Source organism: Eptatretus burgeri, chromosome 11, assembly GCF_056783735.1.
Source record: "Eptatretus burgeri isolate ZD-2024b chromosome 11, Ebu_testis_v1, whole genome shotgun sequence".
NCBI classification, from domain to species: Eukaryota; Metazoa; Chordata; class Myxini; order Myxiniformes; family Myxinidae; genus Eptatretus; species Eptatretus burgeri.
Window position 1 is genome coordinate 9,380,524 of NC_140971.1, and position 16,142 is coordinate 9,396,665.

A 16,142-nucleotide genomic window follows, 5' to 3' on the forward strand; every position below is an offset into this window, starting at 1 on the left:
AATAATAGGTGTGACCACCCACCATTATCTCGCCGCAATCCGGTCTCCGAACCTCAGAGAGAGCTGCAATCCCGATGTCCAAACGCTTGAGCTCAGATGATAACAGAGACAGGTGATCATCCTCTCTTAGGGATAGGACATTCCAGGCACCCACCCGAAGGGACCGCCTCAGGTTAACCCAAGGAGACCGCCGTCTGGTGGACGACACCTCAGCACCACTCCGACACTCTCTCCCGCAATCTGACCCAGGGATGTTACCCCGTGGTTTCCCTCCTATCATCAAAGATTGGGGGTCCCGAAGGCTTTGCCCCAATCCCGTCATCCGGTGAGCTGCCCTGCGAAGGGAAGCTGCACAGGAGGTACTCCCACGGAGTGGGTTTTCAGATTTTTTTTGCGTTTTTCGTTTTGCGGAATGAAGGGTTTTACGGTGGCCGGAGTGCAAATCCTGCCACCAACCTCCTAATAAGAAGTAACCCAACTGCAGGAGGACGTCCGCAGACACAGTTGGGCACTAGATATGGATGGCCGTTGGCTCACAAGGAGCTCCTCCGCCTTTTGACAGGTTTTGTTTTTAATCCTGCTGGGTGTCCATATCCAAACACCCCCCTCACCAGAAAACCATGGTGGGGGAGACGGTTTAGTCGCCGACAACCCGACCATGGAACAGGTTAGTTCAGGTTTACATGGTACCTGTTGCAGGTCACAGATCGAACCTGACCTGACTGGCTACTTGTCTCTCTCTCTCTCTCTCTCTCTCTCTCTCTCTCTCTCTCTCTCTCTCTCTCTCTCTCTCTCTCTCTCTCTCTCTCTCTCTCTCTCTCTCTCTTTCTCTCTCTCTCTTTCTCTCTTTCTCTCTTTCTCTTTCTCTCTTTCTCTCTTTTCTCTCTTTCTCTCTTTCTCTCTTTCTCTCTTTCTCTCTTTCTCTCTTTCTCTCTTTCTCTCTTTCTCTCTTTCTCTTTCTCTCTTTCTCTCTTTCTCTCTTTCTCTCTTTCTCTCTTTCTCTCTTTCTCTCTTTCTCTCTTTCTCTCTTTCTCTCTTTCTCTCTTTCTCTCTTTCTCTCTTTCTCTCTTTCTCTCTTTCTCTCTTTCTCTCTTTCTCTCTTTCTCTCTTTTCTCTTTCTCTCTTTCTCTCTTTCTCTCTTTCTCTCTTTCTCTCTTTCTCTCTTTTCTCTTTCTCTCTTTCTCTCTTTCTCTCTTTCTCTCTTTCTCTCTTTCTCTCTTTCTCTCTTTCTCTTTCTCTTTCTCTCTTTCTCTCTTCTCTCTTTCTCTCTTTCTCTCTTTCTCTCTTTCTCTCTTTCTCTTTTCTCTCTTTTCTCTTTCTCTTTTCTCTCTTTCTCTCTTTCTCTCTTTCTCTCTTTCTCTCTTTCTCTCTCTCTTTCTCTCTTCTCTCTTTCTCTTTCTCTCTTTTCTTTCTCTCTTTCTCTCTTTCTCTCTTTCTCTCTTTCTCTCTTTCTCTCTTTCTCTCTTCTCTCTTTCTCTCTTCTCTCTTTCTCTCTCTCTTTCTCTCTTTCTCTTTCTCTCTTTCTTCTCTCTTTCTCTCTTTCTCTCTTCTCTTCTTCTTTTTTTTTTTTTTTTTTTTTTTTTTTTTTTTCCCCATTTGTTGAAGGACTGTCCTTTGTGAAGAATTAGGGGAGCTATCGCCATAAACCTGGATAAATTTGAAATTCCTGTTGTAACCTATGGGGGACACTGTGTCAGTGGCACTGCAGTACACTTGTGTAACATGCAGCGACTTGGTTCCTACAAATGATGATGCTGCATACAATGATGTCTGCTCATCCTGTCTTGTCTTCCTCCATCCCAACTACCGATCGGATGTTCCCCATTAAATCTGCCAAAGCCGTGCAACCTTTTCCCTTTCAGCTTGCACAGTTTCTTTTATTGCTCTGTTTTATCTTTTCTGTTTCATTCATCCTCTTGCTTTTTGGGTCTTCCTGTTGACGCATTGATCCACTTTTAGTGCCTTGCCTTTTTATCCCGTCACCATGCTCTTCCATGAGTCAATATTTTTTTATCAACAGAAAACAAACTTTTGGTTGATAAAATCAATGTTTTTTTTGACTCAAGACAGACATCATTAACCTTCATGGTGATCCATTCAAATTTCAATCTTTTCACATAAACACTTAATCTTCCTTTGAAATATTCTGCCATATATCATTTTCGTTTCTTATTTTCATCGTCCTTCATACACTTAAGTCAGAGAATGAAGCAATGTACTTTCTCCTTTGCCATAAAAAGCATTATTTTCATCATTTTGTCATTATGTGCTCCCCTGCAGTGTTCATTGCAAACCAAGTTGGAAGATCTGAGCTGCTCAGCTGAGAAAGGTAAGAACAATTTCAATCATGTAATTCTATTTTCTTTCATTGGTTTATCTTCACAGCACTGGACTTTTCAGGTCAGGTTCGGTATGGGAGCATGTGCCAGAGCAGCGTGTCGCTGTGTCCACTTTCTGCCGGTACTCCAGGGGCCTCCGTCTGGCCATCCCCCGAGCAGAGATGCCTGGCCCATCCCCATCTCCTTGATATGCTGATCAACTTGCTGCAACCACGAGGCACGTGGTTGGCCCATTGGTCTCCACCACTCAGGCTCCCTCGCTGAGAGGATCTGGTGAGCAGGATCAGCATCAGGAAAATGAGCCACATTTCCGTACAGCCTTGGCTGACAGTCACGGACGATGTTGGTGACCAATCTCATTTGAGTCTCTCTCAGCAACCGCTCGTTTGACACATAGTCCGATCAGCGAGAGCCAAGGATTCTCCGAATTTCCTGGTACCAAAGGAATTAAGTCTCCAGCTCAGATGCCCGGTCAGAGTCCAAGTCTCACATCCGTCGAGCTGTGGTCGATATTGAGCACTTCAGTAGACCCTGCAGTTCTGGATCGTACTCCAGCGACCATCACCAAACACATGGTCAATCTCCTTTGCCACACCACCAGTGTTGGAATACCAAGTCCAGTGATGAGCTTGTGGGTGCTGAAACCATGACCAAGCCACCCTTAGTCCATGACTTCTTGCAAAGTCAAGGAACTTCGTGCTATTCTGATTCACAGTTCCAGCCCATAGGGGCCAACACAGTTCACAGTTCCATGGAGGCCAACACAGGTCTCATAACCATCCCTATAAGTTCCAGTCAATGCATTGAAATCCCCCAAGACTAGAAGAGTATCTCGCCTGGGGCACTGATAAACCACATACTCGAGTGTGACATAGAGTGTGTCCTTCACAGTGAGATCACTCACCTCACTCTGAGCATATACAGCGACCAGGGTTACGACACCCATGGAGTGACGAATCCTTAGTCTCACAATATGCTCGTTATTACCTCAATTATCATTGGAGTCAGCTTATTGAACACAGCTACATCATCTCCTTTGGCATGGTAACCATCAAAACGACCAGACCAATAGTAAGTGTAACCATCCACCATGATCTCGCCACTATCTGGTCTCCGAACCTCAGAGAGTGCTGTAATCCCGGTGTTCAAACGCTTGAGCTCAGATGATAACAGAGACAGGTGTTTATCCTCTCTTTGGGATTGGATGTTCCAGGCACCCACCTGAAGGGACTGCCTCAGGTGAACCCAAGGGAGACTGCCGTCTGGTGGATGACACCTCATCACCACCCTGACACACACTACTGCAATCGAATACTGGAACGTTACCTTGTAGTTTTTTTTTCTCCTATCATCAAAGAGTGTGAGTCCTGAAGGTTTTGTCTCAATCCTGTCATCCAGTGAGCTGTCCTGTGGAGGGCAGTTGCACAAGAGGTACTCCCATGGAGTGGGTTTTCAGTTTTCTTTGCATTTTTAGTGTTTTGCGAATTGAGGGGTTTTACGGTGGCTGGAGTGCAAATCCTTCCACCAACTTCCTAATTCGTCGGGGGCGTGGGATAGGAAGGGGATGTGGATAATTTTCGAGTCAAGAACAATTTGACCTCTGAATATTGTTCAGGAAAATAACCCGTTCATAAGTCAGGGGTTGCCTGTACTTCAATTTTAATAACATAATGATTTTAAAGATCGTTAAAAAAAAAAAAATCCAGAAGTTTAGCGCAACTGAAACAATCTTATGCATTACTCTTACACACTGTAATAAGACACCATTGAGTCACAGTTTAGGAGATGGGGGCTTTATTGATCACCATATATAGAATGCAGCGTCGATCAGCATCATACACAGCCATGTCGGTGGCTCTTCTTAATATATCGTCTTCACAAACTACTGCAAAGTGATGAAGCTAAAAAAAAATAAAGTTGTTAAAATGTGAAGAAGTTGGATCAATCCCTTTGCCTAATTAACCAGAAATCACTTAAGAAGAAAATTATTTGTTTGAAAGGTTACAAAATAAGTGTAGTAGGTTTCACCTGTGTGCAAAGCCTGGTGTTGGCTTCGTGGCTCGGGCGGCGGCTTGGGATCCTAGGATACTGAGTTCAAGCCCCGTTGGGCCGCTGAATTAATACACCAGGGGGTTGACTCAGCCTGCCATCCTTCCGAGGTCGGCAAAATGAGCACCAGTGTAATGGTAAGGGGATACTGCATCAGCGGCAAAAATCCGCGTCCCAAACAATGATGCAACCAGCAGCCACAGGCTGCACTCGATAGCCAGCAACCTGTGTGCAATCAGTGGTTTGACTGAAATGTTAAGCTTCGACACTTATCTTAGGAGTTCTAAAGTGCAACTCACTTGGTCAACCAACAAGGCAAACATGAAGACCAAGGAGATTTCCAAAGAAGTCAGACATAAAATGGTGGAGAAGCATAGTGAAGGAGAGGATTGTAAGAAGATTTCCAAATCACTCATTATCCCTTTGAGTATGGTGAAATCCATCATGAAGAAGTGGAAGACATATCATACCACCCAGATCAGGTCACCCATCCAAACTCGGCAAACAGGCAAGTAGGAAACTTGTTCGGGATGCTACTGTAAATCCAACAATGACTGAAAGATATGCAAGGCTCAATGTCTGAGATGGGGGTCAGTGTTAATCAATCACCAATATTCTGTTCCCTTCACAAAGCTGGCCTCTATAGACAGGTGGCAAGAAAGAAGGCATTACCAAACGAGACGCATCCAAAAGCTCATATGGAGTTTGCGAAAAAGCATCTTTATGATACTGCAGGCATGTGAAAAACGTTTTGTTTTCAGACAAGACAAAAATAAAACTTTTTGTTCCAAATTCAAAGCGTTACGTCTGGTAGAAGCCGAACACTGCATATCACCCGGTGAGCACCATCCCTACTGTCGAGCATGGTGGCGGCAGCATCATGTTATGGGGCTGGTTTTCATCAGCAGGGACTGACAATCTTGTCAAGGATAGAAGGGACAATGGACGGTACAAAGTACAGGAGAATCCTTGATGAAAACCTGCTTGAGTCAGCCATGAATCTGAAACTGAGTAGGAGATTCACATTTCAGCAGGACAATGATCCGAAGTACAAAACTAAAGCCACACTGGTGTGGATGAAAAAGAAAAAAAAATATTATTGAGTGGCCCAGTCAAAGTTATGTCTTGAACCCAATCGAACATTTATGGCGAGACTTGAAGATTGCAGTCCATCGAAGACTCGATGGGTTCAAGTCAGCAGTCCATCGACGACCACCAAACTTGGCAGAACTAGAGCAATTTTCATGTGAAGAATGGGTAAAGATTTCATCATCTCGCTGTACAAACCTGGTACAGACCGACCCAAAAAGACTCGTAGCAGTCATTGCTGTAAAAGGTGTTTCCACCAAGTACTGACCTCGGGGCTGAATACTTTTACTACCAATGATTTTGATTTGTACATGCTTTTAACAGGTATTCCTGACATGTAACCTTCAATTAGAAGTCTTTCGTTTGATCCCTTCAGTTGTTAATAAAACTTCATTTGGACAAAATTGTTTCCACATAATCCATAATTCGTCTAAATGTGGCATTATTGGTCGGGGGTGAATAGTTTTGCAAGCCACTGTTTGCAATAAAATTCAAATACAGGTTTGAAAAGGTTTAAAGACATGTAAATAAATAAATTCTTGGTTTTATCAACATTTTACCCGTTGTCTATAACATCACCCGATCTAACATGTCACATAAGTAATTCGTGCTTGTTGTTTGTGCCTTTTATAACATCCTGAAAAATAGTAGGTTTCCCTGTTTGGAATGGTTTTCAATTTTGTTTGGCTGCCAGGCATGCAGACAGTAAAAATATTATCTCACTCCTCTCTTCGTGTGTGCAGTCAGGTGGAATTCGGAGTTAAAGTTCAATAAAATGGCAGGCATCTTTCTATTCATGTTCCAATTTGTGTTCAAAATAGAACATTCAATTCAAATAAGTTGTTCCTTCTTCGTAAACTGATAAAACAGACAGACAAATGGACGGACATAGCTTAACCCAGTTTTTCAATTCACGTGGGCAGGGTAAATATTTATTGCATTATCACAAATGCTTCGATAACCTTGAAGCTGACTTGACACTAAGGTGAGTAATGTATTGGATTATAATACTGTTACGTCTGAGGGGGGGGGGGGGTATGCATTCAAAGGGTAATTAGGATGTTTAATTTGGTATGCCATGCTGTTCGAGTTTACCAGGATCTCGATGTAATAAGTAGCAATTCAGTGGTGATAAGTTGTCTAGTAAATGTCCATTTCTTTAAGGGGGAAATGATAATTGTCACGTAATTAGATAGGGAGACGGGTTCGGGTAAGTGTGTCTGCATAAACCCCTTTTAGTATTCCCTGGAAGCTTGCCGTGACGTCACAGGACTGTGCTGCGGATGGCTCCGCCCCGTGATCACGATTGGCGGAAGGTGACGGCGGAAGGCCAATAAAAACGGCTCGATTGGAAGTGACGAGGACTCGAGGATAAAAAGGTTCTGTTTGGGGAAAAGGGGTGGAAGAAGAAGATCGATAAAGAAAAAGCTCGTTTGGTGGAGGTTGTTGTGCTCGGAGCGTGCTCGATTGTTGCGCTGGTTCGTTCCTGGATTCATCGTGTCTCGTGGCCTTGCTTTTCCTCGTGCCTCACCTCGGTTGGCTCTGGGGTTCTGCTGGCTCGGAGTACGGGGTCGAACGGCGGGCGGACCTACCTCCCTCTCCTGCTCGCATCTTGGCGCCAGAACTGGCTCCCTGGCGGCTGTGAGCGGACTTGGGCCGACACCAGGAGGTCGACAGCACCACGGTGTCTCCTGCACCAGACGAGTGCAACGCCAGCTCGTCCGACGCCAATCCAGGGACTGTTGTGTCTACACCACGGGCCAGCCTGACCACCAGGACCAGCTACGTTTTGTGTGTGTTTGTGTGTGTGTGTGTATGTGTGTGTGTGTGTGTGTGTGTGTGTGTGTGTGTGTGTGTGTGTGTGTGTGTGTGTGTGTGTGTGTGTGTGTGTGTGTGTACCTGGCGCCTTCGAGGGTTTGAGATTTGTATATCCATTGGAATTGTTTGTGTTTTCCTCACGCCCGAACCCACACCACCATCCCGTCGAATCGCCAAGGATCCCTCCTCTTGCCGAGTCTTATTATTTCTGGTTAGAGAAATAGACGTTATTAACTCAGTGAAAAGCGACTCGTGCCACCTTCCTCGTCCCGTTTGCGATAGAGCGATTAAAACCGCCATCTTTGGGTTATAAAAAATAAACCGCCTCCATCGTTTCGGCTCATTCTACGTTAACGGGACTGTTCAAGTCCCTTGGACGTCACATTGGTGTCAGGAGTGGGATCTTCGAACCCCTCTAAATTATATTTGGTATCGGGAGAATATACCAGGATTAAAATCCCGCCACGAAATGGAATATAAAACTACTACAGAAAAGCGCGCGAGCGCGGGAAAATTTTGGCGGGATTTTTCAAGTTAAATTTAATTGGCGGCAAACGGGACTTCTGCACCATGGCGGATGTGCAGATGTTTGTGGAGGAAGGCCACGTGTCTGGCAGCGAGTCGGGGGAAGAAGGGAGAGACGGGGGTAGGATTGGAACCTCCCCCATTCCAAGCGTGGACCGTGCTTCATCGCCCATAACGGGGCCGGCAGCGCCGGAAACCGGTGCGATGACGATCCAGACAATGTTGGAACGTTTAATAGCAGACATGACAGCACAAATAGCAAATCAATTCGTGACACAGAGGGCAGAAATTACGGCACAAATGGCAAATCAATTCGTGACACAGAGGGCAGAAATGACTGCACAAATGGCAAAAATGACGGCACAGGGGGCAGAAATGACAGATCAATTGGGGGTAATGGGGGAACAGTTGGGTGCACGGATTGATTTAATGAGGGATGAATTGGGGGAAAAGATGGAGAAAATGAAAACTGAGATGCAGGAGTGTGTGGATGTTCAATTGGGGGAAATACAAAGTAAATTCGAGGATAGATTGGAGGAAACAAAGGTAGAAATTACATTGGAGGGGGAAAATATACGAAAAAAATTGGAAGATAAAATTGATGCAATGAACATTCGGGTTGATAAAGTGGATGAAAGCCTGGAACGTCATCGTGCCTGTGTGGATGCTCGTATGCAGCTGCAAGTAGAAGAGTGGGGAGAGCTGAGGAAGCAAGGGATGAATTTGGCGGAGGAGGTAAAAGGATTGGAGGCTCGTTTGGACGAACAAGATAAAATTATGAGCCAAGATGAAGTCTTGGATAAAGGCCTGGTAGAGCCGTCTTTTGTAAGTAGAGTGTCCGGGTTGGTTGAGGAGCAGCTACAAACTCGCGACGGAGCCTTGGAGGAGGTTGTGCGGGCCCAGAAGATCCTGCGGGAAGAGGTGAATCGGTCCATTCAACGTTTGGAACAGGAGGCAAGATTGACCCATGAGACCCTCACCACAAAACATCTTTGGCCACAGTGGGCTCCGAAATTGGATACGCAGCCACAAGGGTGTTTGATCCCTGGGCTGGATTTGGACAAGGGAGAAACTGGGAAGCGGGCCACCGGAAAAGTGATCCCCCTGGTAAATTTTGACGGGTCAGGGAGCGTTGAAGCTTTTCTGATGCAATTTGAGTGCATTTCCCGACTAAACGGGTGGAATGAGCGGGAACGTACAGGGAATTTGGTGGCAACGTTGCGGGGACCAGCTGCAGATGTGTTAAACGTGATCGCGGAGGGGATGTTGACCAGCTCCCACATTTGCGAGGCGTTGAGCCGTCGGTTTGGGTTCGCAGCGAACTGTGATCTGGTGCGGGCCCAGCTCCAGCACCGCAGATTAAAGCCGGGTGAGACAGTGCAGGAGCTGGCACAGGACATTTACCAATCAGTTAGGATTGCGTATCGTGACCTAACAGTGGAGGCATGGGACAGACTGGCACTAGAGAAATTTTTCGCTGCTCTTCCGGACCCTGAGTCCGAGCGCTAGTGGAGTTACAGGATCCACCCACCGTTCACCGAGCGACTGAGTGCGCAGCCAGGCTGGCCTTGTGGAGGCGGCCGGGTCGGGTGCCAGAGAGGCCATCGGTGACGGTCCGACAGGCGGAGATTCAGGATCAAGGAGAGGGGCTGGGAGAAATTGGCATTACCCAAATGTTTCAGGAAATTTGCCAGAAACTGTCAAGTTTGATAAGGGGTAATTCGGTAGTTGGTGCGCCAAAGCGGCGGGGTCCAGCCCAGCCAATAGAGCAATTCGATTATGGCCGAGGGGGTCCGGAACCGGAAGAGACATTACACCGATACCCACGGGGGCCTTTTATGGGGAGTTGTTTCCGGTGCGGGCGAAGAGGACACATGCAACGATATTGCCGGTACCCGGCGATGGAGAGACCCTCCAATAGACTTTCAAGCCCGGAGAGGATGAATCCTCCTGCTGAACTGCCAGGTCTATCCGAGGTGCCCTTACATAGGTCGAGTCCGGAAATCACTGTCGGGGGTCGGGGAGACTAGATCGGGCTGAGCATATAGGGCCATGCTCAGCTGGTGAGTTTGTGGTGAAGTGCCCTCCCTTGGTGAAAATTGGTGTGGGGAATTTGCGGGTAAGGGTAAAGATAGAGGGAGAGTTTTGTGAAGCAGTGGCGGACACTGGTGCAAGTGATACCGTTATTAGCCCGCTAGTGTTGGACCAAAGTGTTGGAGGTTGGGGCAAAATCGATAGACTAGCAGGACACAGTCTCCAACTGGCTACGGGAGCAACGACGCCGATAATGGGTCGTGGGGTTGTGAGGATGGAGTTGGGCAGCCTTGAGGTCGATGCGGTGGTGTGGGTGGCAGAAGTGTGTGACCGATGCCTTCTGGGGTTGAGTTTCCTTGTGGAACATGACTGCCAACTAGACCTGGGGCAGGGTCACATGTGGCTAGGGACTGAAAAGCTATGGTTGGAGGGACTGGGGGAAGTCGAGGAGGCGCAGGGGGCGCGACTGGAGATGTCGCGCACCGTGACCGTGGCCCCCAGGTCTGAGACTTTGGTGTTGGCCCGGATATCGGCAAGGACCAATCACGTGGGCCAGCTCGAGATGGTGGAGCTCGGGGGAAACTGCAGGATTGATGGTGGGTCGTACACTCGTGGATACACATCAGCCCATGGTAGTGGTTCGGTTGCTCAACCTGTCTGACAGCCCTCACACAGTGAGGGGCGGAGCTGTTGTAGCAAAGTGTAGCAGTGTAGTGGAGATCACCAGAGGGGACGGAACCACAGACTCGCCAGGTCAGCCGGAGTCGGGGAAAAATTTTGGAAAAACAAATTGGCCAGAGGGAGTAAGGGACATTGTAAACCGAGCAGAACAGGGGTTAACAGTGGACCAGGTAAGGTCATTGCACAATTTGGTTGGTGCTAATGTGGATGTATTCTCTCTCTCTCTCCCGAGGATTTTGGACGCACGAGTCTAGTCAGGCACCAAATTGACACTGGCGAGGCTCGACCTGTTCGACAGCCTGCACGACGGCTACCTCTTGCAAAGAGGGATGAGGCTGAAAAACAGGTGGAAAAGATGAAGGGGGCTGGAATTATTGAGCCCTCGGTAAGTCCTTGGGTGTCACCCATTGTGTTGGTGAGAAAGAAGGACGGGACCATTCAGTTCTGTGTGGATTATCGCCAGCTCAATCAAGTGACGCTCAAAGACTCGTATCCCCTGCCACGTATTGATGATGCACTCGATGCCATTTCCGGCTCAAAATGGTTCACTACATTGGATTTGAAGAGTGGCTACTGGCAGGTGGAAATGGACCGACAAGGGAGAGAGAAAACAGCATTTACCACAGGGAAGGGCCTCTGGCAGTTTGTCGTCATGCCTTTCGGATTGTGCAATGCCCCCGCCACATTTGAACGTCTGATGGAACGCGTTTTGATTGGGCTGCCATGGCAAACATGTCTGATCTATTCAGACGACGTTCTTGTCCACGCTCCCACATTTGAGCAGGCTGCCAAAAATTTGGTGGAGGTTTTCAGGCGATTGAGGGGGGGCGGGTTAAAACTGAATCCTGGGAAATGCGAAATTTTTAGGAAAGAGGTCGTTTATCTGGGTCACGTGGTGAATGAGAGCGATGTGGCCACAGACCCAATGAAGGTAGTGGCAGTAAAAGAGTGGCCCACCCCCAGAAATGTAAGAGAGGTCAGAGGATTTTTGGGCCTCTGTTCTTACTATAGGAAATTTGTGGAAAATTTTGCAAGTATTGCAAGACCATTGCACCAATTGACAGAGAAGGGAGCTAAATTTGTGTGGTCAGAAAACTGCACCAAAGCATTCAATCACCTAAAACAACGTCTGATAGAAGCCCCAGTTTTGTCGTATCCGGCCGAGACTGGCCAGTTCATCCTTGACACGGATGCTAGTCAGGGAGGATTGGGGGCGGTCCTGTCTCAAGTCCAACAAAGTGTTGAACGAGTGATTGCCTATTATAGTAGGGCTCTGTCAAAGCCCGAGCAAAATTATTGCGTCACTCGCAAAGAATTATTGGCCTTGCTGTCTGCAGTTGGACACTTTCATCCTTACCTGTACGGGAGGGAGTTTGTGATCCGGGTTGATCATGCCTCCTTGCAATGGCTTCTTCGGTTCAAGGAGCCGGAGGGCCAAATTGCAAGGTGGCTTGAGAAACTGCAGCAGTACAATTTTGTTGTGCAACATCGGCCCGGCAAAACACATGCCAACGCAGATGCTCTCTCTCGGCGACCTTGTTGGCAGCACCAATGCAAATTTTGTGAACGTCTAGAGAATAGGGATTTGATTGGGCAGGAACAAATTGATGCATGCCTATGTGCCGCCCGAGTAACCCGTCGGACTCTGCCACAACCACCTCCTGAATTTGGTAGTGTCGATTGGAAAAAGGAACAGAAGGAGGACCCTGTTTTGGGCCACCTCTGTAATTGGCTAGAGGGTGGAAAACGGCCTGCGTGGAAAGAAATTGCTTTGCTTGGAGCGCAGGTGAAGGGGTATTGGGCACAATGGCAGATGCTCCAGCTGAAGGATGGCATTTTGTACCAGGAGTGGGAATTACCAACGAGTGGAAATGCTTCCTGGTTGTTGGTGGTACCTTCGAAATTGAGAGAACAGGTGATGGGGCTTGTACATGGAACACGAACGATGGGACACTTATGTGTAACCAAAACACTCGCGAAATTGAGGCAGAGATTCTATTGGGTGAACTCGGGCAGCGACATCCAAAAATGGGTACGTTGGTGCGACCTCTGCCGGGGGAAGAAAACACCACCATGCGCACGTAAGGCCCCCCTCTAAATTTATAATGTAGGAGCACCACTTGAGAGGGTAGCGGTTGATGTGGTCGGGCCCCTACCCACCACCCACCGAGGCAACAAGTATATCCTGGTGGCAATGGACTACTTTACCAGATGGCCGGAGGCCTATGCATTGCCCAATCAGGAAGCACGGCTGGTTGCGCAAGCACTAGTGGAGGGGTTCTTCACCTGTTTTGGAACTCCGAGGGAGCTGCACACAGACCAGGGCCGGAACTTCGAGTCCGAACTCCTACGTTCAGTGTGCGAGCTCCTCCAAATTCACAAGACTCGGACAACTCCTCTAAGGCCACAGTCGGATGGGATGGTGGAGAGGTTTAATAAAACTCTGCTCACCCAGTTAGCTCTCTTTACTTCCCAGAATCAGCAGGACTGGGACGAACATCTCCCCTTTGTCCTGATGGCAAACAGGACTGCGCAGCATGAGGCCACGCGCTGCACCCCTGCCTTGCTGATGTTTGGTCGGGAGATGCGGGTCCCTGTTGATTTGTGGCTGGGCGTGACACCTGAAACCCCAACATGGACCTCGGCGGAGGGTTATGCTTCCAAAATGCGTAAGCATAGAGAAAGCTCATGACTTTGCGAGGGAGCGAATAGGTTTGGCTTCCTCGCATGCTAAATTGATGTATGACTCTTGGACACACGCCCCCCGATTCCTCCCTGGAGACCTCATTTGGCTCTTCCGGCCACAGAGGAGGAAGGGTGTGTGCCCGAAACTCACCCCCCCCTGGAAGGGCCCCGGTGTGATACTCCGACAGGTAACCGATGTAGTTTTTAAAATCCAGATGGGCCGCCACGCACTCCCACAGATCGTCCATTGTGACTGATTGAGCTCTTACATAGGTCGGGATATTCCGGATTGGATAGAGCGTGTGAGGGGAAGATTGGCTGCTTCTGCGCGGGAGCTTGGGCCCGGGCAGCCTCCTGCCCCATGTGCTGAAGGTGAGAGTTTGTAAGTTCTGCTGGGTTTTGGAGGGACAATAGGGACAGTGGGTAATTGGTAACAAAGCGGGCACGAGTGGCTGTCCAATGGCTGGTGCGTGGATCGGGTGAGGAAAAGTGCTGTGTGAGTTGTTTCAAGTTAAGAAGTGAAATGTATGGTGCACACGTTGATTTTTTTATTGGACATGGTGTGGTAACAGGGAAGGTCATGGTCGGTGAAGTGTTAGAAATGCAGTTGTCACATGTAAGGCCGATGGGGTGGGGGAGTCATGTGGGTTTTGTGGGTGGGGATGATGTGCTTGTCCACAGGGATTGCTGAAGCTCACGGTGAGCGGGAATTGCGACCCCCTTCAAGGAGATTCACCCCTGGTGGCTAATGGTGACAGTGTCTGGAGGCAACTGGGAGAGGGTCTGGTTGGGCGACCAAGGCGGGTAGGACCTTGGCGACCCAGGAAGGCCAGAGGAGCCAGTGAGACCCCTTCCAGTGTGTTGTCTGGGGTTAGAGCTGATGGCTACCAGGGGGGTGGGAATCAAAGGGAGCGGGGCAGAGAAACGTCTGGGTTGGACTAAAGCTTACCTGTGGGCATGGTAGCACCTGAGATGCCCCCATCATCTTGTGGTAACCCACCCCACGGCCATGACGGAATTCAGCCTGCATCATTAAAATGGGGACCATGACCTAGAAATGTGATGATGACCATGGTGTGCGTCCCACTCGATCCTGCACAACTTGACATGTGCAGCAAGGGCATGATGTCCGCATAATTTTGGGGCAAGCAAATTTGAAAATTGGCTCCCCAGGTAACGCTGGGTCTATTAGCATCCACTGGGGGACGCGGTCAAGTGTAAATATCCCATGAATAGTGTCGTTAAGGCTTAGAGTAGGAATGTAAAGTATAAGTGTTGTGTTTTTGTGGAACCTTTTGTTTCCCCTCTCCAGATCACTGGAAGAGTGTTGGGCAAGAGCGATGATCCAGAGGATGGAGTGCAACTTCGCTCAGTCTTCTCATGTGATGAAATTGAAAAAAAAAAAATGAATGATTGTTTAGGCGAGGATAAGGCCATAAGGTGGTAGTTCATTAAGCAGGATAGGTAATTTAGCTGCGGCTCGCTGCCCATTGCCCCTCCTACTTTATTTTGTTAGGTTAAATAGGTGTGAGTCAGTAAGTGTTAAGGCTGGTACGGTGGCGCCTGTGATATACCTTGCAGGAGCTGCGGTACCAGAGGAGGGGGCAGTGTTGCGTCTGAGGGGGGGTATGCATTCAAAGGGTAATTAGGATGTTTAATTAGGTATGCCATGCTGTTCGAGTTTACCAGGATCTCGATGTAATAAGTAGCAATTCAGTGGTGATAAGTTGTCGAGTAAATGTCCATTTCTTTAAGGGGGAAATGATAATTGTCACGTAATTAGATAGGGAGACGGGTTAGGGTAAGTGTGTCTGCGTAAACCCCTTTTAGTATTCCCTGGAGGCTTGCCGTGACGTCACAGGACAGTGCTGCGGATGGCTCCGCCCCGTGATCACGATTGGCGGAAGGCGACGGCGGAGGGCCAATAAAAACGGCTCGATTGGAAGTGACGAGGACTCGAGGATAAAAAGGTTCTGTTCGGGGAAAAGGGGTGGAAGAAGAAGATCGATAAAGAAAAAGCTCGTTTGGTGGAGGTTGTTGTGCTCGGAGCGTACTCGATTGTTGCGCTGGTTCGTTCCTGGATTCATCGTGTCTTGTGGCCTTGCTGTGCCTCGTGCCTCACCTCGGTTGGCTCTGGGGTTCTGCTGGCTCGGAGTACGGGGTCGAACGGCGGGCGGACCTGCCTCCCTCTCCTGCTCGCATCTTGGCGCCAGAACTGGCTCCCTGGCGGCTGTGAGCGGACTTGGGCCGACACCAGGAGGTCGACAGCACCACGGTGTCTCCTGTACCAGACGAGCGCAACGCCAGCTCGTCCGACGCCAATCCAGGGACTGTTGCGTCTACACCACGGGCCAGCCTGACCACCTGGACCAGCTACGGTGTGTGTGTGTGTGTGTGTGTGTGTGTGTGTGTGTGTGTGTGTGTGTGTGTGTGTGTGTGTGTGTGTGTGTGTGTGTGTGTGTGTGCGTGTGTGCGCGCGCGCGCGCGCGCGCGCACGTACCTGGCGCCTTAGAGGGTTTGAGATTTGTATATCCATTGGAATTGTTTGTGTTTTCCCCACGCCCGAACCCACACCACCATCCCGTCGAATCGCCCCGGATCCCTCCTTTTGCCGAGTCTTATTATTTCTGGTTAGAGAAATAAACGTTATTAACTCAGTGAAAAGCTACTCGTGCCACCTTCCTCGTCCCGTTTGTGGTAGAGCGATTAAAACCGCCATCTTTGGGTTATAAAAAAAAATAAACTGCCTCCATCGTTTCGGCTCATTCTACGTTAGCGGGACTGTTCAAGTCCCGTGGACGTCACAATACATTTTGCAGTGGGGGAAGGAGGAGGGTGCGGTGTGGGTGAGATTGGGTGAGGTGAGGGCTGGACTCAGTAATTTAAAGTAAGAGGAGTTGAGTATGGTTAATGGGAAGAGAA

The 16,142-nt window shown here is 48.7% G+C and overlaps 1 protein-coding gene across 4 annotated transcripts in view; it reads left to right on the forward strand.

Annotated features, from left to right (window-relative positions):
• The window catches only part of LOC147016470 (uncharacterized), a 121,951-nt gene that overhangs the window by 56,803 nt on the left and 49,006 nt on the right, over positions 1-16,142 (forward strand). For all 4 annotated transcript variants that reach the window (XM_085845140.1, XM_085845143.1, XM_085845142.1 and 1 more), the window contains one exon: positions 2,281-2,329. In XM_085845140.1, coding sequence (XP_085701266.1) covers positions 2,281-2,329 — 49 coding nt within the window. The remainder of the gene's footprint in view (positions 1-2,280; positions 2,330-16,142) is intronic.